The 22,468-nt window shown below is 42.7% G+C and overlaps 1 protein-coding gene across 40 annotated transcripts in view; it reads right to left on the bottom strand.

Annotated features, from left to right (window-relative positions):
• The window catches only part of LOC112214694 (receptor-type tyrosine-protein phosphatase delta), a 905,847-nt gene that overhangs the window by 70,813 nt on the left and 812,566 nt on the right, over window positions 1–22,468 (bottom strand). For 21 of the 40 annotated variants that reach the window (XM_042298333.1, XM_042298345.1, XM_042298336.1 and 18 more), the window contains 6 exons: window positions 15,418–15,606; window positions 14,192–14,200; window positions 13,410–13,427; window positions 11,143–11,253; window positions 9,621–9,632; window positions 6,730–6,999 (listed from right to left, as the gene is read on the bottom strand). In XM_042298333.1, coding sequence (XP_042154267.1) covers window positions 6,730–6,999; window positions 9,621–9,632; window positions 11,143–11,253; window positions 13,410–13,427; window positions 14,192–14,200; window positions 15,418–15,606 — 609 coding nt within the window. The remainder of the gene's footprint in view (window positions 1–6,729; window positions 7,000–9,620; window positions 9,633–11,142; window positions 11,254–13,409; window positions 13,428–14,191; window positions 14,201–15,417; window positions 15,607–22,468) is intronic. The other 19 variants (XM_042298344.1, XM_024373626.2, XM_024373629.2 and 16 more) reach the window with 5 other exon arrangements.

The raw sequence follows: 22,468 nt of genomic DNA, 5'->3' as shown, positions 1-22,468 counted from the left end.
CTACTAGCTAGTAGTCAGCTACCCACCGATAGTGTTCATCTGTTAACCGTTAGCTCGGAGAGCTCTCGCCAGTTTGTACACCGCGATTCAAACCAGAGCATACCGGACCTATTTTCTCTCCATATCCCCGGATTCCTACCGCAAGTGCTAAACCTTTTCACCTGGATCATCGCAGCTAGCTAGCTGCAATCCGAGTGACTACTCCTGGCTAATGTCACTGTCCCAAAGCAAGTACCAATTAACCTGGAGCTAGCTCATGCTAGGCCCATCTCCCAGCTAGCTGAAAACGCAGATCAGCCACTCCTGGGTTACAATACCCGGACCCCTTCTAATGCCGGTACGGGGCATGGAACCCCGACGATCCTTTACAACTGGATTACCGACATAATCTGCTTGAGGGTGTACTCAACTGGCTCCTACGTCGCGACGTCCCCTGAATGCCCATCTGCTAGCCTGCTAGCCGCGGCTCGCTAGCTGCCTAGAGCATATCGGACTTTTTTTATTTTTTATTTTTTATTTCACCTTTATTTAACCAGGTAGGCCAGTTGAGAACAAGTTCTCATTTGCAACTGCGACCTGGCCAAGATAAAGCATAGCAGTGTGAGCAGACAACACAGAGTTACACATGGAATAAACAATTAACAAGTCAATAACACAGTAGAAAACAAAGGGTGGAGTCTATATACAATGTGTGCAAAAGGCATGAGGAGGTAGGCGAATAATTACAATTTTGCAGATTAACACTGGAGTGATAAATGATCAGATGGTCATGTACAGGTAGAGATATTGGTGTGCAAAAGAGCAAGTAAATAAATAAAAACAGTATGGGGATGAGGTAGGTGAAAATGGGTGGGCTATTTACCAATAGACTATGTACAGCAGCAGCGATCGGTTAGCTGCTCAGATAGCTGATGTTTGAAGTTGGTGAGGGAGATAAAAGTCTCCAACTTCAGCGATTTTTGCAATTCGTTCCAGTCACAGGCAGCAGAGTACTGGAACGAAAGGCGGCCAAATGAGGTGTTGGCTTTAGGGATGATCAGTGAGATACACCTGCTGGAGCGCGTGCTACGGATGGGTGTTGCCATCGTGACCAGTGAACTGAGATAAGGCGGAGCTTTACCTAGCATGGACTTGTAGATGACCTGGAGCCAGTGGGTCTGGCGACGAATATGTAATGAGGGCCAGCCGACTAGAGCATACAGGTCGCAGTGGTGGGTGGTATAAGGTGCTTTAGTGACAAAACGGATGGCACTGTGATAGACTGCATCCAGTTTGCTGAGTAGAGTGTTGGAAGCCATTTTGTAGATGACATCGCCGAAGTCGAGGATCGGAAGGATAGTCAGTTTTACTAGGGTAAGCTTGGCGGCGTGAGTGAAGGAGGCTTTGTTACGGAATAGAAAGCCGACTCTTGATTTGATTTTCGATTGGAGATGTTTGATATGAGTCTGGAAGGAGAGTTTGCAGTCTAGCCAGACACCTAGGTACTTATAGATGTCCACATATTCAAGGTCGGAACCATCCAGGGTGGTGATGTTAGTCGGGCATGCGGGTGCAGGCAGCGATCGGTTGAAAAGCATGCATTTGGTTTTACTAGCGTTTAAGAGCAGTTGGAGGCCACGGAAGGAGTGTTGTATGGCATTGAAGCTTGTTTGGAGGTTGGATAGCACAGTGTCCAATGACGGGCCGAAAGTATATAGAATGGTGTCGTCTGCGTAGAGGTGGATCAGGGAATCGCCCGCAGCAAGAGCAACGTTATTGATATATACAGAGAAAAGAGTCGGCCCGAGAATTGAACCCTGTGGCACCACCATAGAGACTGCCAGAGGACCGGACAGCATGCCCTCCGATTTGACACACTGAACTCTGTCTGCAAAGTAATTGGTGAACCAGGCAAGGCAGTCATCCGAAAAACCGAGGCTACTGAGTCTGCCGATAAGAATATGGTGATTGACAGAGTCGAAAGCCGTTCGACGTAAAGACTGTTAGCTAATAGGCCCATCGGCCAATTTCTCGGGCCAGTATACCTATTTTGCCAATTGGCCTGGGCCCCTTTTACTCAACGAAGCCCTGCTTATCCATCACGACTGGACTACAGACGTAATCTGCCCGAGGTTTCTTTTCCAATAGGCCCCTCCGTCGCAACATCGCCTGAATGCCCATCTGCTAGCCTGCTAGCCACAACCCGCTAGCTGGCCACTATACCTATTTTGCCGATTGGACTTGGACCCGTCTGCTACTCAGAACCCTACTAATCCATCACGACTGGTCTATCGACATCACCACACGAGGAGTCTAAAACAGACTTTCCTCCGTCGTGACATTCCTCTAAGGCCCTTCTGCTAGCTTGCTATCCCCGGCCTGCTAGCTGTCTGAATCGCCATGTCTCCAGCCAGCCCAACCACTCACTGAACCCCTATGATCACTTGTCTACGCATGCCTCTCCATAATATCAATATGCCTTGTCCATTACTGTCCTGGTGAGTGATTATTGTCTTATTTCACTGTAGAGCCTCTAGCCCTGCTCAATATGCCTTAACCAACCATTTAGTTCCACCTCCCACATATGCAGTGACATCACCTGGTTTAAACATCTCTAGAGACAATATCTCTCTCATCATTACTCAATGCCTAGGCTTACCTCTAGATGGGGGGCCAATGCCTAGGCCCCCCATCTATCTTCAGAGCTCATGCTGCTAGGTGACCTAAACTGGGACATGCTTAACACCCCGGTCATCCTACAATCCAAGCTTGATGCCCTCAGTCTCACACAAATGATCAATGAACCCACCAGGTACAACCCCAAATCTGTAAACACGGGCACCCTCATAGATATCTTCCTAATCAACTTGCCCTCCAAATACACCTCTGCTGTTTTCAACCAAGATCTCAGTGATCACTGCCTCACTGCCTGCATCCGTAATGGGTCTGCGGTCAAACAACCACCCCTCATCACTGTCAATAGCTCCCTAAAACACTTCTGTGGGCAGGCCTTTCTAATCGACCTGGCCCGGGTATCCTGGAAGGATATTGACCTCATCCTATCAGTAGAGGATTCCTGGTTATTCTTTAGAAGTGCCTTCCTCACCATCTTAAATAAGCATGCCCCATTAAAAAAAATAGAACCAGGAACAGATATGGCCGGTGGTTCTCTCCAGACCTGACTGCCCTTGACCAGCACAAAAACATCCTGTGGCGTTCTGCATTAGCATCGAATAGCCCCTGTGATATGCAACTTTTCAGGGAAGTTCGGAACCAATATACACAGGCAGTTAGGAAAGCTAAGTCTAGCTTTTTCAAGCAGAAATTTGCATCCTGTAGCACAAACTCAAAAAAGTTCTGGGACACTGTAAAGTCCATGGATAATAAGAGCACCTCCTCCCAGCTGCCCACTACACTGAGGCTAGGAAACACTGTCACCAATGATAAATCCACGATAAGAGAGAATGAGAATTTCAATAAGCATTTTTTCTATGGCTGGCCATGCTTTCCACCTGGCTACCCCTACCCCGGTCAACAGCCCTGAAACCCGCACAGCATCTCGCCCAAGCCTCCCCCATTACTCCTTCACCCAAATCCACATAGCTGATGTTCTGAAAGAGCTGCAAAATCTGAACCCCTACAAATCAGCCGGGCTAGACAATCTGCACTCTCTCTTTCTAAAATTATCTGCCGAAATTGTTGCAACCCCTATTACTAGCCTGTTAAACATCTCTTTTGTATCTTCTGAGATTCCCAAAGATTGGAAAGCTGCCACGGTCATCCCCCTCTTCAAAGGGGGAGACACTCTAGACTCAAACTGTTACAGACCTATATATATCCTACCCTGCCTTTCTAAGGTCTTCGAAAGCCAAGTTCACAAACAGGTTACCGACCATTTAGAATCCCACCGTACCTTCTCCACTATGCAATCTGGTTTCAGAGCTGGTCATGGGTGTACCTCAGCCACGCTCAAGGTCCTAAACGATATCATAACCGCCATCGATAAGATACATTACTGTGCAGCTGTATTCATCGACCTGGCCAAAGATTTCGACTCTGTCAATCACCACATTCTTATTGGCAGACTCAACAGTCTTGGTTTCTCAAATGATTGCCTCGCCTAGTTCATCAACTACTTCTCTGATAAAGTTCAGTGTGTCAAATCGGAGGGCCTGTTGTCCGGACCTCTGGCAGTCTCTGTGGGGGTGCCACAGGGTTCAATCCTCGGGCCGACTCTCTTCTCTGTATACATCAATGATGTCGCTGTTGCTGCTGGTGATTCTCTCATCCACCTCTATGCATACGACACCATTCTGTATACCTCTGGCCCCTCTTTGGACACTCTGTTAACAAACCTCCAGACAAGCTTCAATGCCATACAATTATTCCTTCTGTGGCCTCCAACTGCTCTTAAATACAAGTAAAACTAAATGCATGCTCTTCAACCGATCGCTGCCCGCACCTGCCCGCCAGTCCATCCAGCATCACTACTCTGGACGGTTCTGACTTAGAATATGTGGACAACTACAAATACCTAGGTGTCTTGTTAGACTGTAAACTCTCCTTCCAGACTCACATTAAGCATCTCCAATCCAAAATTAAATTTAGAATCGGCTTCCTATTTCGCAACAAAGCATCCTTCACTCATGCTGCCAAACATACCCTCATAAAACTGACCATCCTACCGATTCTTGACTTCGGCAAATTCATTTACAAAATAGCCTCAAACACTCTACTCAGCAAATTGGATGCAGTCTATCACAGTGCCATCCGTTTTGTCACCAAAGCCCCATATACTACCCACCACTGTGACCTGTACGCTCTCATTGGCTGGCCCTCGCTTTACTCGTCGCCAAACCAACTGGCTCCAGGTCATCTACACGTCTCTGCTAGGTAAAGCCCCACCCACCAATCTCAGCTCACTTGTCACCATAGCAGCACCCACTCGTAGCACGCGCTCCAGCAGATATATCTCACTGGTCACCCCCAAAGCCAATTCCTCTTTTGGCCACCTTTCCTTCCAGTTCTCTGCTGCCAATGACTGGAACGAACTGAAAAAATTACTGAAGCTGGAGACTCATCTCCCTCACTAGCTTTAAGCACCAGCTGCCAGAGCAGCTCACAGATCACTGCACCTGTACATAGCCCATCTGTAAATATCCCATCCAACTACCTCATCCCCATACTGTATTTATTTATTTATCTTGCTTCTTTGCACCCCAGTATCTCTGCTTGCACATTCATCTTCTGCACATCTACCATTCCTGTGTTTAATTGCTATTTTGTAATTACTTCGCCACCAAGGCCTATTTTTTGCCTTACCTCCCTTATCCTACCTCATTTGCACACACTGTATATAGACTTTTTCTACTGTATTATTGACTGTATGTTTGTTTATTCCATGTGTAACTCTGTGTTTTTGTATGTGTCGAACTGCTTTGCTTTATCTTGGCCAGGTCGCAGTTGTAAATGAGAACTTGTTCTCAACCAGCCTACCTGGTTAAATAAAGGTGAAATAAAAATAAATGTAAAATAAGGAATGACGTTTTATACCATGGCTATAATAAAACACATTTGCCACTAGAAATGGGTTCATTTGCTGGTAGAAATGGGTTCAACATCCACTGACGTAGCTACCAAGTTCACTAGATAGCTACAGTAGTTACCGTGGTAATGAAACAAACAGACTTGCTAGTTTAGCTAACCATACCATCAGTCCTAGATTGCTATTGTGAAAATTATGGTTAACAATAACAATACTGTTATCTATTTGACTTTTGCTTTCAAAAGCAACTCAAACAAAACATGTAAAAATTAACTATAGCCATTGAATTCTACTGTGCAAATATACTGTGCTTTATAGGGAAATAATGCAAGCCAATCAGAAAGGAGTATTCAACAATGCCATGATATAATTAAGTGATAATACCAGAGAAGCCGGTGTTTGGAGGATATATTGGCACGGGTGTTGTTAGCCCCAGACAAAGTGTGGCTGTTCTGAGAGCAGAAGGGGGGAGTGCAACTCAATATTAGGAACGTGTCCTTAATGTTTCGTACACTCAGTGCATACATTTTTTTACCTTGCATTAGTATGCCACATCAGTGCATTATAACCATATTTGAACTCTTGTTAAACATGTAAAAGGCCAAAAGCCCTGGAAGCTTCTGTTAACCAGAAAATTCCAATGTGTATCTCTTAAATAATGTAGTGGGTTAATTTATTGCTTTAATACCTACACCAGTGACACGAGTCGAAAGATATGAGGGCGATGGACTCTCTTTATATGCCATCTCAATTGTAAAATTGGGGGAAGTTCCTGGCAGCCTTGGTTATATTGTGACTAATATCCCTCTGTTATGTCTGGGAGAAACAAAGCTGCGTGTGTGTGCGTGTACTTTTGTGTGTTGGTGTGTGTACATGATGACGACAATCTAGAATCTCTCTCTCCCTGGTATGCATTGGAGGAGATGCTTACACTCTGATAAGTACCCCTGCCTACTGAGAAGATCAAACAATACCCACTATGTTGCAAGCACGCACGCACACGCACCCCCACACACACACACGAACACACAACCAACAGGGATATAGAGCTCTGGCGTTTAACTCCCCTGGTTGTGAGATAAGCCTTTCACTGATTCTCAATCTAGCATCTAATCCACGGAGGCTGGCGTCAACACATCCCAGGCTTTAGGAACCCTCTTCCTGAGAGCAACAATACGTGACAGAAAGAAGTAAACGTGCATTACCTTTCACTGTGATCTGCGCGACCGCCTCGATGACCCCCAGAGTGGACATGGCCACGCAGGTATAGTTGTTCGACTGGCGGACGTCAGTGAGCTCCAAAACGTTTCGTCCAATGGGCATGTCGTCCTCGGGCGTCAGGTCTTCGGCACCCAGCATCCATTTGACGTAGGGCATAGGGGAGCCCACCGCCACACAGGTGATGTTGACACTGCCTCCAGGCATGATCTCGTTGTCCGTGGGCGGGATGGAGAACCGCGGGGGTACCCGGCGCACTGCAAAAGACAAAAGGCAATGGTAACAACTCGTACAAACCGCACAAGGCCAAGGTTTCCCATCAACGGCCGAGAAAAAAAAGAGACATAAGTTTACAGTATACAGACGGATAACCAAAATATTTACATTTACAATACAACTTGCCCGAAATGTAACTTTTATATCTAATGTAATATATTTAACACAGTCCAGGCCTCAAAGATGGGACTAGCTACGGACTAATGATTACACAAACACCATGCACAAATGATACCATCCATACAGACATAAAGAGAACAGCACAGAGGAACTGGAGCGTCGACAGCATGGCAGAGTGAAGTGTACAAGAGAACAACTTCAATGCTGCGTTCTTCCAGTTGATGTGAAGTAAATGTGCCGCGTCACATTCTCACATCACACATACTACGGCCCGTGGTGGGAACACATCCAAATACGGTACATGGAATAGAGTGCAACTCTGCTTCTCAGATCGAAAAAGTGGATACACATTCCAAAATAACCATGTTCGAGTATAAACAACAAGAAAAAACATATCCAAATTTGATATTGAAAAGAAAATGAAAAGAAACAGCATCCATTATGAGGTAAAAGGTTGGAGCTTGTCATGGTGGCTTGGACTCTCTGTCATGCACACAAGCACATAGCTGGCTTAGAAGGGCAACCGTGTTTGGTGAATGGGAAGGAGAGAGGAGGATTGAGAGGGGAAAAAAATAGTAACAAAAAAAGACAGATATCAAACATGGGGAGGACGGTTAGAGTTAGGCTGGCAGGAGTGAGGTAAGGTTTAGGCTGGCAGCGTTGGGTTTCTAGGAAATTAACACTACTGGCTATTATTAAGCTAGAGTTGCTAGGGCAGGACAAATTTACAGTGTCACTGGACAGATTAGGGGAAGTGCAACAGTATGACAGGACAGGGATAGGCAGAGGCAACTCAACACGAATCACAACGTTTTCTGAGGTTTAGCTAAGTTAGTTAACCACATACGATTGAAACACACAATATAGGGTAAGCATATTTAAGGGACAGGGGTTGGGGCAGATACAGAGGAGGAAAAGGTTTGGATTTTAAAGCATGTCTAGTGAGAAATTTGATTAAAGGAATGAAGTCAGTGTTACTGCTTATATTACTCAGAATGAATATAAGTCCCAATATGCCGATCTCCTTTGATACGCAGATGCGTAATGGTGGCAGAATTTGGGGAATGCTGTTTGCTCTTCCATGCACCTTGGAAAGATTAATCACTCAGGTGCTTTGGCGGTGAACCTCGGTCATACTAATAAAGGGTGAAACACTCCCATCGTCCCAATCACTTTTAATTCAAATTAAACAATCTGCTCTCAAATATGGGGCACAAAAATGCCTTGACTAATGTAATGGCAAGAGCCATTGGGTTTTTCCGCAGTATGTGGTCATTAATATACATTAACGTGATGTGATATAAAACTGAGCGCTAGCTAAAATAACATTGTTTGCTAATAGCATTGTTTGCTAAAGCTAAAAGCCTGCATCTACATGTAGAATTAGCTAATGCGTTCAACCGCCATCACATTTAATACAGCACATTCTGCTAAGCAGATTGTGCCTCTCCAGAGAGAAGGAATCTCAGAAACTACTACTTGCATTATTAAATACAACTTTTCACTCGCTTCATATTTAATTAATATCCAATTGGATCCTGCTCCCCCATGACATAATGTTATCATACTAATTTGAATATCATTACATTTGTCAAGTCTTACAGCTAATGCTCCAAATACATCATTCTTTCATGAAAGCCTCTGTAGGAAAAATCCTTTGCAGAGGCAGCGTACATCTCACAAGGCTAACAGCTGAGCGCTAAACCTCGCCACTGATTATAACAAAGGGGAATTTAGCTTATAGCTTTTAAAACATGTCTTTCTCTGAGACTAAGATGAAGAGCAACAGAGGGAAAATGTGCATCCAGTCTTAGCTAGGCAGGCCGCAGAGCATAGCTTTTAAAACATGTCTTTCTCTGAGACTATGATGAAGAGCAACAGAGGGAAAATGTGCATCCAGTCTTAGCTAGGCAGGCCGCAGAGCATGGCAGCGCTTCATTCCAGGAGCCTGCAGTGATTTAGGACACCTCCGGTGCTGCGGCTCATGTTGCCCCTGAGCTTTTTTGTGCCGCCTGCCATTGTCACGCCGTTGGCCTGAGTAACCAAGCAGGAACACTGACAAGCTAAGGACACCGATGGGCAAGGGGCAGGGGTGGGGCTGAGAGCGGGGGGGGGATCTCTAGCTTGAGCATAAACAGGTCACCATGCAAATACTCCCCGAAGATGCAAATATTATCCCACACCCTCCCACCACCCCAAAGATGCACATTTCCTCCCACGACATGCACCACTTTTTGGACAGTCAAGCATCGTAGCCAAGACCAAGGGCATTCTTCATGGAAAAGGTGAACTGAGAAACTCAGCAGAAACAACAGTAGTAATACAAGGCTATCGGTAATATAAATGATAATGAACCAAGAAGAGAACAAAATGAGAGAGAAAAATGTATTTGATTTGTATTCTTGAGAATTGTGTTTTTGGACGGTTGCAATAAATTAGTTTCTTTAGTTTCAGTTTTGTATAAAAGTAAAAACACACCAACCTTCTCGCAGCTCTGAGGGATGTAGGGGGTTTGATGCAGAACACAATGAAATGAGGAAAGGAGAAGGAAACAAGGGAGACACAGAGAGAGTAAAAAGGCCATGTTCAAGGCATTGAAACTGCTACTTAAAAAATGTGAAGGACTTCCTGTCACATGGGGACAGGGAGTCCCCTGCATTGCCCTCACACCCTAGTATAGAGGCAGAGGACCTGTAGCACCAATGAAATATGTTAAGCATTTTGAGGGCTGAAATAATTTTCTATGTTTAGCATATCATATAATCCTGTCCCAGTCATGTGGTTGGCTTATATCGAGGATTAACATGCTATAGGTAGGTTGGGTTTTACATACAAATGTTCTGCATGTTGAAAAGGTGAGCAATACAAAAAGTAATACTATGATATCCAGAAAGATATCTCTGTGCATTTATTTGGTCAATATCCACTTTAAGTTTGTTCCAAAATCAATGAGTTCATGATTCAGTATTCTAGGTATTGTCATTGATTGTGTTTTAAATTGATGATCCACAAGGCTCGGACAGAAACATAGATCTTAGTTTTTTTAAAGAAGAATACCTACAGCTGCCAGTGAAAATATTCATACAAAATTGATGAAAAACTACTCCATTTAATATGAAAAAAAGATCCATTAATAATATCCATTACGTTTAACAACTGATCTATATGAAAAGGTAACAATGGATACGGCATCACATAAAACCTTCATTTTATCAGTAGAGTATTTATTTAAAAAAACACACAATAACATTTATTCCACTGGCCTTCAACTATGTAATGTGACTTTCACATAGACAGTTCGTGACAATGGGAATAAAGATTTGTAATAGCGCAAGAAGGTGATATGAAAGCCAGAATACATAGTGTTACCTATCAATGAATTATCACTTATAAGAAAATGAGCAAATACATGTATGTACTGATGCTATCAACACTAGCATAGACATTAAAGATGTTGCAATTTTCAACCAGGCGTTAAAATGAAAGATTTAATGATAACTACATACAATTACTATTTAATATAATCTCAGCACTTTTAATACTGTATTGACAAAGAGAGATGAGTTAAAGGTGTCCTTCCAATGTTGCTCAAAAGAGAAGAGAAACAGAAAGATCAGAGAGGATCCGCTACTATGAATAGAGGGGATTGGTGGAGGGATTGTCCACCCATTTCCCCTCAAGGTACATTTAGGAGTAAAAGTCAATTAGTAGGTAAACACACCAAGCAGTCAAGTCATTGGAGTTAGACTTAGGAAACAGAACAGAAAAACACAAAACAGAACACACAGGTTCAAATCAGTGCAGGTAGGTCTAATAGAACAAAACAGCCATACTTACACATACCTCACTGGACATGGACCTCTGGACTGGATTAGTAACTCCAGCACCCAGAATTACCCAGTTTCAACACCAGTTGTACTATAATATACCGTACCATAATATAACACTTAAATGTTTTTCTTCCAAAGATGAACACCGTTGTTGTTTGATCATTGCTTTCCTACCTCTAACATATAGATTGGCGGGGGCAGAATAGCGGGTTCCATCGTTGTTAGTGGCGACGCACTCATACTTCCCCTGGTCGGACTCTTCGCTCTGCTCAATCTGGAGGGCCCCTGCGTGGGAATAGAAGATATGTGCCGGACACCATTGGTTAAGTGTCTGCCATTTTGAATTGAGTTGACAAACATAAAAAAACGTGCTTGTTGTAAAACTGCTCAGGGGCCAACATGTCATTCGGGCCCCCTCACTCCTAGACTTGCTCTTTTAGTCTGCTCAGGGGCCAACATGTCATTGGGGCCCCCTCACTCCTAGATTTGCACTTTTAGACTGCTCAGGGGCCAACATGTCATTGGGGCCCCCTCAATCCTAGACTTGCTCTTTTTTTTAAATCGATGAGCGTACCGAGTAAAATCGGCTACCATTGTAACTAGCGTAGAGGGATTTTTGGTATCTGTAGGGATCATTTGCACAGAGGATAGTTCACTTTAACATTGACCATCACAACCATATTTGTTGAGCAAATAGGCATTCTTCTTGTAACTTGACAGATTTTCCCCTAACATTCCCCTGGTCTGATGTATTAAATGTGTGACATCATTATTCCATTTATTCTGTGATTATTAACAAAATACATTTGAATTATAGTAATCATGGATAGTTGCAGTCGAATTGCTACATTATCAGACCTACAGAAATCTTAGGGGGAAAAAATGACATTTAACAACCATGGAAAAATATTTAATATTTAACATTTACCTTATTATTGACTTCAGTGGATACAAACAAACCTACATACATGTTGCAGGGTCTAAAAAGGCACTCAACTTTAAGGCCCGTGTTAAAATATGTCATAGAATAGCTCGACTTTGAGGGATAGGGGCAAGCCCTGCAATGTACAACATTTCACTGGACTGTCAATATGGGGATGAGTGAAACTGCTTCAAGGAAGCATGGATCAAACAAAAGAGGTTTACAGTATACAAAAGTAGCATAACAAGGGAGGACAATTAAAACATTAAAACAATAAATTTGGGTATGAATTTTAGCATATTTAATCACAGATCCAATATCAATCAAATGATTTAGGACTTCATCCAGTCAAAGTTTGTTAGAAAAATGCAGCACTTACAAAAAATGGGGGGGAAAAATGCCGCTGAGATATGTTAAAAAAATACTCATCATAATATCGTATTACAAATATATCACCCTCTGTCACAAAATGCTTGACATGCAGATGTTTTCCAAAGAGCAAGAAATGTCGGCACAACTTACAACCTTTTGACAACCCTTAGCTGAAAAATAAAATGCAATTGTATTAGAAGACAAAATTCAAAATGGTGGCCTTGAGCCGACAAGAAGGCAACCAACCACTGACTGCGTTAGCTTGTGAAAGCTACAAAAGACACCCATAAAAATCCACCAGTGGGATCCGCAGTGTGGTGTCATATGACCAGGGGGAAAATGGCTTATGCATCAATCACTCTCCAACTCCCAAATGGCAAAAATGGACCTGCCAGGTCCTCGCCTGACTCAACTGTTTGCCTTCCCCCAAAACCTTGAAGAATAAAAAAAACGTCAAAAAGTAAAATAGCCTTCAAACCCAAGAAAAGTAAGAAAAATAGGTGAAAGAGAAAAAAGCACCGGGAGAAACTTTATCAAAAAAGTAGTTGTTTGGGCTTTTTATATTTTTTTTTACAGAAGGTACAGGAGAGGAAAGCAAATAGAAGAAATAAAAAAAAGGCTTGCAAAGACAGAAAGAGTTCTTTGGGAGAAAAAAGCAGAGGAAAGGCAATGTTGTCTTCAGCATGCCTGCGTGATTCCACAGCATCTGTGCATCATTTAAGTGCTGAACAAGAGCAGCTAAGGGGGAAAAATGTTTGGTTGTTTTAGTTGGACAAAAAGAGGGACACATGAGTCGCTATGGCCAAAAATTAAACAAAAAATGAAATAAAAATTTGAGTTCGAAAAAAATAAGTTGTCATTGGATATGCTTCTTTGAGCCAGAGCAAGCATATCACAACTGAGTTTTTTTTGAAAAAGGCTCTTCAAATCAAAATTCAAAGGAGGAAGTAAAGCATAGACAAAAAATGGAGATTGGATGAAGTCAACGGAACAGGACAAATAAAAAGGAAAGTCGATAATGAGAACTAAATGGGATTCGGAGTCGGGAAACAGGACAAAAATGGGAGGCGGACGGGCGGATGGATGGGACGACAGCAAGAATGAAGTTGCTTTGTTCATTCTGTGAACGTCAGTTCAGCACTCTTACCTCTTATTGGTGTACCACCTGGGTGGATAATATGAATGCAAATAAGATTAGAAAGAAGAAGCATTAGTACGAGAAGATAGAGTCTGGGGGCTTTGGAAGAAGAATCAAATTAGACTTATCAGAGTACGTAAATAATGAGTACTAGAGGAAAGAGAAAGAAGAAAGAGAGAGATAGAAAGAGAACTCTACTCTATTGGTTAAAAAAAGACAGGATTCATCATAGGAAGGTATCATAGGTCAGAGAAGGTCAGAGAACTTGTGCAGAGGTGTGCCTCAGGGGAGCAGCCATTTTGGAAGTGGCATGGCTTCTGAAGACCATCTACTTTGGAAGGCTTGGAGGAGTTGGAATATGAGAGGGAAGAGACTCGTTTAAGAGACTTGGAACCCTTTAGCTTGACCTCTTAGTAATCGTTAAACATCTGCTTAAATCTCTATAATGCTAGTAGGCTTTACATGATTGAGTGAGTGGGTAAGTGGGTGAGTGGGTGAGTGATTGAGTGAGAGGATACGATACAGTGAGGATAGATAGGTAGGTTATATTACAAAGGTGGTGGATATGGCATATATTGGGCTTAAGCTGGGTGAAATGTGTGTGCTCTTGAAAAGGTGCCTGTATGGCTTATAGGAAAACTTTGTGTGGGGGGTGTATATGTGTGTCCACTAGGGTTATCTTTGTGTCTACACTAACTGTTAGTAAAATGCATGCCATGCATTTTATTAATAGTTATAACATGAAGAAAAATTAGTGGGGAGTGAAGTGTGCTTCAGAACTAAGCACTTACCAAAGGATTCTGTAGATTTAAATACGGAGAGAAGAAAGACAGCATAAAAATATGATTATATTCCTTAGGTTTAGTTACATCGTTTTTTTATCAACTCTACGTCACAGGAGAATGAAAGTCGCACATAAAAAAGTGTTAATTTACACAGTTTCTGTTGACAACAGGCAAAGGAGGGTTAACAAGACAATTTTACAAAGGACAGCTGTGGAATCTGGGAAGACAGGTGGTCAAACATAGAAGACTAAGTGTACCAGAAGTAGTGAGAAATCTTAAACAGCTTGCTATTAGCAAATATTGCTAGCCAAACTACGAGTTAAGTAACAATAAGCATATATAATTTTTAATGCTATGTCAATATCAAAAGGAAACTTTGAATATTCAGGGGATCAGGATGTGGAAATATTGGGAATAAGCCACAAGCATAGGGAAGCGAAAGTTGGAGTCTACGCGGAAAAGCATTGAGTATATCCAGAGAGAGTCAAGGGACTGGGAAAGCTAGACACAAGTCTCACACACTACTGTGGCTGCTTATGGCTGGAAAACATTCCGGAAAGAAAAGTTGCCTTCGTCAAAGTTAGGTTAGCTTTTCTTTTCTGATTTAGTACAACTGTTAGTTTGAAATGACATTTTGTTGTTAAATCACAACCAAAAGGACAAAGAATTAGAAAGGAAAGTGTCTAAATGTCTGCCTGTTCACTCCGTTCGTCAATTTTCTCTTGCTGTCTTAGAAAGCAATTAAATTGCTAAAAACCATGGGTGCTCCTTTGCAAGTTCTGAACGAAGCCCAACGTTGAATATTAATCGTTCAAGTGAAATCAAGTGATAAAAACTGAGGAAATCAAAAGAAGAGAATGGATCCGTCAAACACTGCACCGGGGCAGTCAAAGGGAATCAACTAAACCAAAAGAAAAGAAACTCTTCAGAAGAACAGTCACAGCAGTGAGCAATGAGAGAGTCAGACTGAAGCGGCAACAAACATGGAGATAACCGACAGAGCCATGACAAAACCGGAGGCAGGGGTGGGAGGAACAGACGAGACACACCAGGACACACACAGTTGAGGAGGAGGAAGCAGCAGTAGAAACAATGCCATTACCTACTAAATCAAAGCCAAAGAAGAAGAAGAAGAGGAGGAGGAGAACGAGAGACCAGAAACGGAAGGGATTGGGGTGCAAATATAAAATAGTACTCCCGGTTTATATCCGGGGGCGGCAGTGACACCCTACCTGATCTGAGCTGCTTGATGCGTCCATTGTTGTTGGTGGTGTTGACGGGCAGGAAATCTTTGAACCAGGAGATATCTGGGTCAGGGTTGCCGCTGGCGGCACAGAGCATGGTGGCCGTGCGAGTTCGCTCTACCACTTTCAACTGGGGGCCCATGTCAATGGTGGGGAAACCAGCAGGCAGTTGGTCCTCTGTGAAAACCAAGAGGAAACCATAGCTGTGAGCACATTGAGTGCAAGTGAGAGGAGTAGGAGGGGGAGAGAGCCAGAGGAAGAGGGCAGACATAATCACAATCAATAGGAGATTAGAATCAACAAGAATGTGTGTGTGTGAGGGGGAGAGAGAGAGAGAGAGAGATAGCGAGTGAGCAAGGAAAAGTGACATATTGAGATGTGTATGCGTGCACTGCGTTCATACTATTGTCAAGCTCTAAACAGTTATTCAGTGACATAATACTATTTTCTGATTCCATCCGAGTTATACTTTGCATAAACCTTCAAATAATACAAATAACATGAAAACTGAGATTGAACATTTACATAACCACTAGTCACAATTTCAGCAAGGCTCTGCATTCTAAAAATGTGACACAAAACACAACAGATTTTTCAGACAGTTGACACTTGGGGTGTGTTTTGAGTATTTGTACTGCTTCTCAGCGTGTGTACAACTGCATATAGGATGGATCTCTGCCACATAAACCTGTCTCTTCCTCTGCCTGTGCTACAAAGTGCTGCTATCAGAAAGGGGGACTGCTCCTCTCGCTGTTTTTCGAGATGCAAGACAAGATAACTAATGCAGCGCCCTCTCCTGAGCAAAGAAAAATCAGTTTAACAAAACAAAGACAATCAAAGGCCTACATCAGCTTTTCTGGCCCTTGAGGCTCTTAGCAGGAAGCTGACGCTCTTTCACAGCGAGCGAAGGCTTTTACAGAGAGCGCTGGGGCACATATCCCATCCAAAATGGCTATTGCTTTACCTTGGTTAAGTTAACACTAAAGCGCTAATATGACACACAGAACCAATGCGGTTGGCATACCAGTTAGGCTGAAGCACACCTTAAAGCTTCACTCTTCCCATCATGATATGGCTAATTAGCTCATTTTTCCTTCCCTCTCGCAAAAGCCACCTATTCTGACTCACTCTTCATCAAAGTTTCATGAGACACACATCAGGCTGGAAACAGCTTTGAGCAGCCGCTGCCTCTGTGCAGCTGACAACAGTCGTGGCTCCCTTCCAACAATACTTTTGGTTATCTGGTAGGAGAGGATACCGTGGCGGGTTCATCCTTTTAAGAATTGGACTTCATTACAAATTAGGAACTTAGTTTTGAGCTTCAAAACTTTCCCTCTTCAAGTTAATGTCCCAACCTGAACCAAGGTTAACTTTAATGAGTGAATAATGGGGATGAGGGCATAAGCGCAGAAATAGAATGCCATTCTATTTATATTCATATAGGTTTGACAGTCAACTTCTAAAAAATGAACTTGGGAGAATGTCTTTAGGGTGGCTAAAACGAATTGCCAAGTCTTTGCGATTCAGAGTAATTAAGGGAAGGGGAAAGGGGTTTTAATAAGACAATACTATTTTAAGTGTAATTAGCAATACATCATGACACAAACACACAGTTTAGCATACATCCTCAATCCAAGGTGTTAAGTGTCCTAAGTGTCTTCTTCTCGATCATTAGCCATTAAAGAAATGAGGTATGCCTGGGGGTTGGTCCATCTAAAAGTTTGCTGGCATCATGTTTCCTCATCCTACATAAAGAGACTCACTCTCACACAACCGTGAATATGTGATCCTACCTCATTTTAGTTCCATTGAGGCGTATTGAGCTACCTGTTGGGGCGACGCTACTGGCTAATGTGCACTCTATTAACATCTTGAGTTACAATCCATCACACCGCAAACAAATGGAAATCTCAACTCTCTCAACTGATCACAAGGCAACTAATGAGAGAGAGAGAAAGAGACAGAGAGAGCGAGAGTGAGGGGAAAGAGTCACAGAGTGTGTTGAGGAAATACACAACTTACACTTTTATTTAGTAAGGAGTCTTCAGGCTATACTAAAATAAGTCACCACAAAACATGCTCTCTCATTGTCTGGTAATTAACCATCAATAAAGGCATGGATTTGCAATCGGATAAGGCTTGAACTTGTGTCAATGTTGGATACTCATGCAGGCCCATCAATTTTAATACTGATAGTCCAAGTCTAAAATAGGGACAATGAAATGATATTGTTGAACTAAACCAGTGAGTCAAATGATTTACTTTGATTTTTAAAAGGAACGACAAAAAAAAGTTAAAATAACTTAGATTTCGAGAGCCTAACAAACATGTTTCTCACAAATATGTTTAACTTCTAAACTATTTCGAAGCACACCTCCTCTCATGACTTAGGGGTATGCAGTTCAGTTAAGAAAGCTGGTCAAGAAGAATGCTTTAAAAGCTTTGCAGATTAATACATCAAATGTGACATTAAATCAACTGGTTACAGCCGTTGCCCACACGGCACAAAATATCAGGAAATGTTTTTGGATTCCAAGTAAAAAGAAGACACGGAAAAGAGACAAGGACGGTACATTTCTCTTTCATAGAATGCACCTCTGTGTTAAAGTACCATTAACGAAACAGCCTAATGAAAGAGGTGTTCGTTTGAGGGGAGGGAGAGGAGGATGAGGTGGAGGAGATGAATTAATTGAGCGAGGTATCTCCCTCTCCCGAGCTTTCCACAGGCCGTTCGAAGGTCGAATGGAAAATCAGTCGATTTCTAAAGCTACCTGCTCAAACACAATAACCAGGAGCATGCCTCGGAGGACGCATGTTGAATATCATAATGGGATGTCACAATCCGTGCAGCCTAAAAATCATTGTCGGAGAAAAGTACAATGTATGGTTGAGGGGGCAAATATGTGTTCAGGAGATCATAATTGTGCCGTTCTCTGATCAATCAAAATTGCTCTCGTGCTGGGCAAAGCAATACCCTTGTTAATTTTACTCTGTAGACAAAGCTAGTCGAAAGAGAACGCCGCAGGACAATGCCTACATGTTCAAATATATCCACAGTGTGGTCTTTGTCAGAATTCCATTGTTTGATACAAAATCAGCTCGAGTTTGAGAGATCTAAGGTAGTGCAGTCGTGCTCCTCCGGAGCAGCCAAGAAGTCATGACATCAGAGGTATCTTCAGATACTGCCCGACCATAACTCTAAAACTACCCCTGTGATCTAAAAATAACAAAAAGGCCCCTTTTGGCCTTCCTCTGCTACTCCCAGTATACAATGTTACCTCATAGAATGAACCGTGTGGCTCAGTTGTTTGAGCACGGAGCTTGCAAAGCCAGGGTTGTGGGTTTTGATTCCCATGGGGGGCCAGAATGAAAAAGTATGAAAATGTATACACTCACTAACAGGATAAATGTAAATAATTAGCATTGTGCTAATAAATGAGGAAATTAAACACCTTTCCTCCACTTATGGTGTGATTAACAACTCAAATTGGGCCGAGCTGCGGCAGTATTTTCTTCAGGAGGCCAAGAGAGCCAAATAAAACGAGAATAATCGCTAGTTAATTTATGCAACATGATGTTTGTTGTACGCCTTTTTGAAAAATGGTGGAGTTATTGACAAAGTGTTAAAAAGGAATTAATTCATTAATCTAACGGGGCAAAGCGGCTAGCAATTTTACTATGTGCTATGTTTGCAGTTCTGCTAATAGGCAGGGCTTGGGTTTTCGACTGCATAAATTATCAACACGGGCTAATTCATTACCGCTCAGGGAACTGTTGACTGTTCCTGTGATAGAATTGGAAATTGGAAAACGTTGAATTTGTGTGTGTGTGCGTGTATATGTGTGTCGGTGTTCAGCATGCATGACATCTCCATTCTATGTGCATTGATGTAAAATGCAGCATAAAGAGACCTCTGTGAGGGTTTCTTTTCACCTCACAGGAGAAAAAAAACCTGAAAGCTCAAGGACAGTTTAAGATGAGGGCAGTTTCATAACTTTGCTCAAGACCGTACTGTATTCAACAATGGATCTACACACTAAATGAGATGGAGGGGAGTATTGCTGAAGTCACCTTCTAAAGAACTGCTGAGAGCTGGTGCTTGATATAAAAGCACTTGCAATGACAATTTGCACACATTAACCAGTCAGGCCATCAGGTGCCAAGTATGCGAGGATAGAAAAAAAAAGACATTGGCTCAAATAGTACCTCAGTGAGCATGTTTTGGCTTAAGACCCTAGGTCATTGGACATAAGCTCAGGCTATTAGCAAATTATGTCTATCGATCAGTCATACGTCTCCGTACTGTCTCCCTAACAGCATGTTGCTTTCTCCTTGATGATAAGGGAAGCCATACACGTATATTTAAAAGTCACTCATTTGGAAAGGCTTCAAAATTCTAACCAGCCCTCTAATTTGTCTCGACTGCCACCACCAAACCCTTCTCCCCTAACCCCAAAGAACGCACCCAAAACGCCCCGGTGCGACACTCCCTTTGCACAGTGGTGTAATTACAACTGACAAACATAAGTAATATCCTCTTTGGGAGGACCGCTAATTAAATCTGGCTAATTGAGTCTCGGCAGACCAGGCTAACATTTGGGATGTGATTAGTTACTGTTTACCAGACCAACTTAGCCCAGTTTGTGTAACGGTGGATGGAGTGAGAGAGGGAAGAGTGAAGAAGCAGGGGGTACCATGTTTACAGAACGTTGTGAGCCTAATGCGGTTATCTCAGCGAGATGAACCAAGGGGCTGGATGTCTACTTCTGCCATGCTATATTTGCTACATTTTAACATCAGATTTACACAGCTATTAGAAACCACTTCTTTGATGGACAGCTTCCTGTTGACACTCCACACACTTGACCTGGGAAGAGGAAGTCAGGAAGTGTGCACTTGCTGTGTGCCATTATTTGCTAGTTAACCACTCTCACATGATCCTGCCTAGAACATTGAGTTGTGAGTGGAATATTTAATAAATCTGGCAGTCAACGCTTCTAATACAGCGAGGTCGCGGTAGTGGTTTCTATAATTCACACTTCATTCAATTTCAAAATGACCTAATAAGTACAGAGGGATTTAAGGGGAGGAAATAAATAAGCCTTTTCTGTTGTGCGGTGGACCCCCCCCCCGCCCCCCCAAAATGAATCCATAAAGACATAAACCTTTCCGGTCCCATTCCATCATTAATTCCATGCCTGCCGCACAAGGATTGGATTCAGTCAGGCCCCCCTCCCCCTTGGCGGAACCAGACTTTTCACCCCAGGCTTTAGGTTATTCTTCTGGGAAAATCCCTACAGGCTAAAATAAGATATATTTGTTGGACCTTTTTGAGCGGATACAATCTACTTAAAGAGGCTGTCACAGGTCAGTAGCGAAAGAGCGTGCTGAGAATCATTGTTGTTTGGGAATCACTCCTGCCTGAAGATGGCGGATTATCGTAATGCTGGAAAGTCAGTTGGGGGAACTGTTCAAGTATGACACCCATCCGTCTTATATTTCTCACTCCTTTTAGCTTTATTGTACAGCATGTCCAGTTTAGAATTTGATATTATTATTCTTTTTGGTCTTGAGGTTTTTCGGGCAGCACAAAAAGGCACAGTACATTTCACATTTCCTTTTGAGTGTGACGGTAGTAACTATTTGCTTCCACCCCTAAATCACACAGCAGCCACGGCCTTTTCTCCTCAGTATAGTGTGCAATGTTCAGTTAAGGCACACTAATTAGAAATGTAGCTGCGATCAAAGCACCAAATAAATAAAGCAACAGCCTGGAAGATGAAGAATTTCCCGGGTTAGAAATGTTAACCAACCATCTCTTTTGCTTCTCCAACACTCCTCCAATGACAATAATTTAGTTGGGCCTGGCTTGCGGAGTCCATGGCATGCATTGCTGATTGGGCATTAAATGGAAATTAGTTCTAATTAAGTCTTGGTTGCTTTATGGACTTGGATAATAGTGACCTACAAGTGCAGGCATGCAACGCACACAGAATAGAGAGAGCGGGAACGAGAAGGAACGAGAGAATGAAAGACAGAGTGCAGTGGCCTCGGGAGAGGATAAAATGGAAATGGTGCCAGAGTCCAGGATAAATCATCTAACAAATCATCTCTCAGGGCATAGATGAGGGAGCGAAATCTGCAGGCCAAGAAAACCTGCCAGAAAAGGCGATCTAAGGATGACTGGCACTGTAACGCACTCAGGACTTGACCATTACCCCAGGACACTGGCAGATGTCCAACTGTGCAGGATGTGTGGGCAAATGGCTTTTGACAAAGAGCACAGACCGTGCAACACTAACGTTATTGAGTTCATCCGTGCCAGCCCTTCTGTTTCAATACTGTATGTGACCCAGAGGGTTACGCAGCAGTGTAACATGCCTAGGATTTGGTATTCTATTATGCTGATAACAAACCGTCTTTTGTGGCGGGAGAACACTTTTTCTTTAGTTTTGCCATGGACTATATTTTTTTAAGGGGCTTTTGGTTGAGACACAAACTTTTGAAGAAATATAAGCAATGTTGAGTAGTTGAGTAGGACAGCTTCTTGTACTACGACAGCATTCGCTCAAATTTTTCCCCACAAAGTTCAATAAAACCAGTTAGTTAGTACACCCGCTAAAGGGCGAACCTGAATCCTCTTCAACAAAATGTTCCTCTCTCTGCAGCCGTTCAACTAATGTATTTAATTATGTTGGCATTCGAGAGGGAACTGTTAATTATGCTTTTGTTTTCTCTCAAAATTACTCGACCAAATGTAAGAGCTCTTCAGTAACAAAGGCAGCCAGTAATTTCTCTTTGTGCCAAATCTATGACGCCATTTGCTCTCCTTTTCGCTATCTCTCATTCTCTGTTTTCCCCTACATCTCTCACCCTCCCCGCTGTTGTTTTCCCCTGCTCCACTTACAAGGTGCACTTCTCACCGCAGTAAAAAGGTGATATTTTACAGTCTAGCAAATCAACGATGACAGGCCTCTCAATCTACCACATTTGCTTTATCAGCTATGTACAGCTGGATTGAAATATTCCAAAATGTGAC

Source organism: Oncorhynchus tshawytscha, linkage group LG15 (assembly GCF_018296145.1).
Source record: "Oncorhynchus tshawytscha isolate Ot180627B linkage group LG15, Otsh_v2.0, whole genome shotgun sequence".
NCBI classification, from domain to species: Eukaryota; Metazoa; Chordata; class Actinopteri; order Salmoniformes; family Salmonidae; genus Oncorhynchus; species Oncorhynchus tshawytscha.
This window is presented reverse-complemented; position numbering and strand designations above follow the sequence as displayed.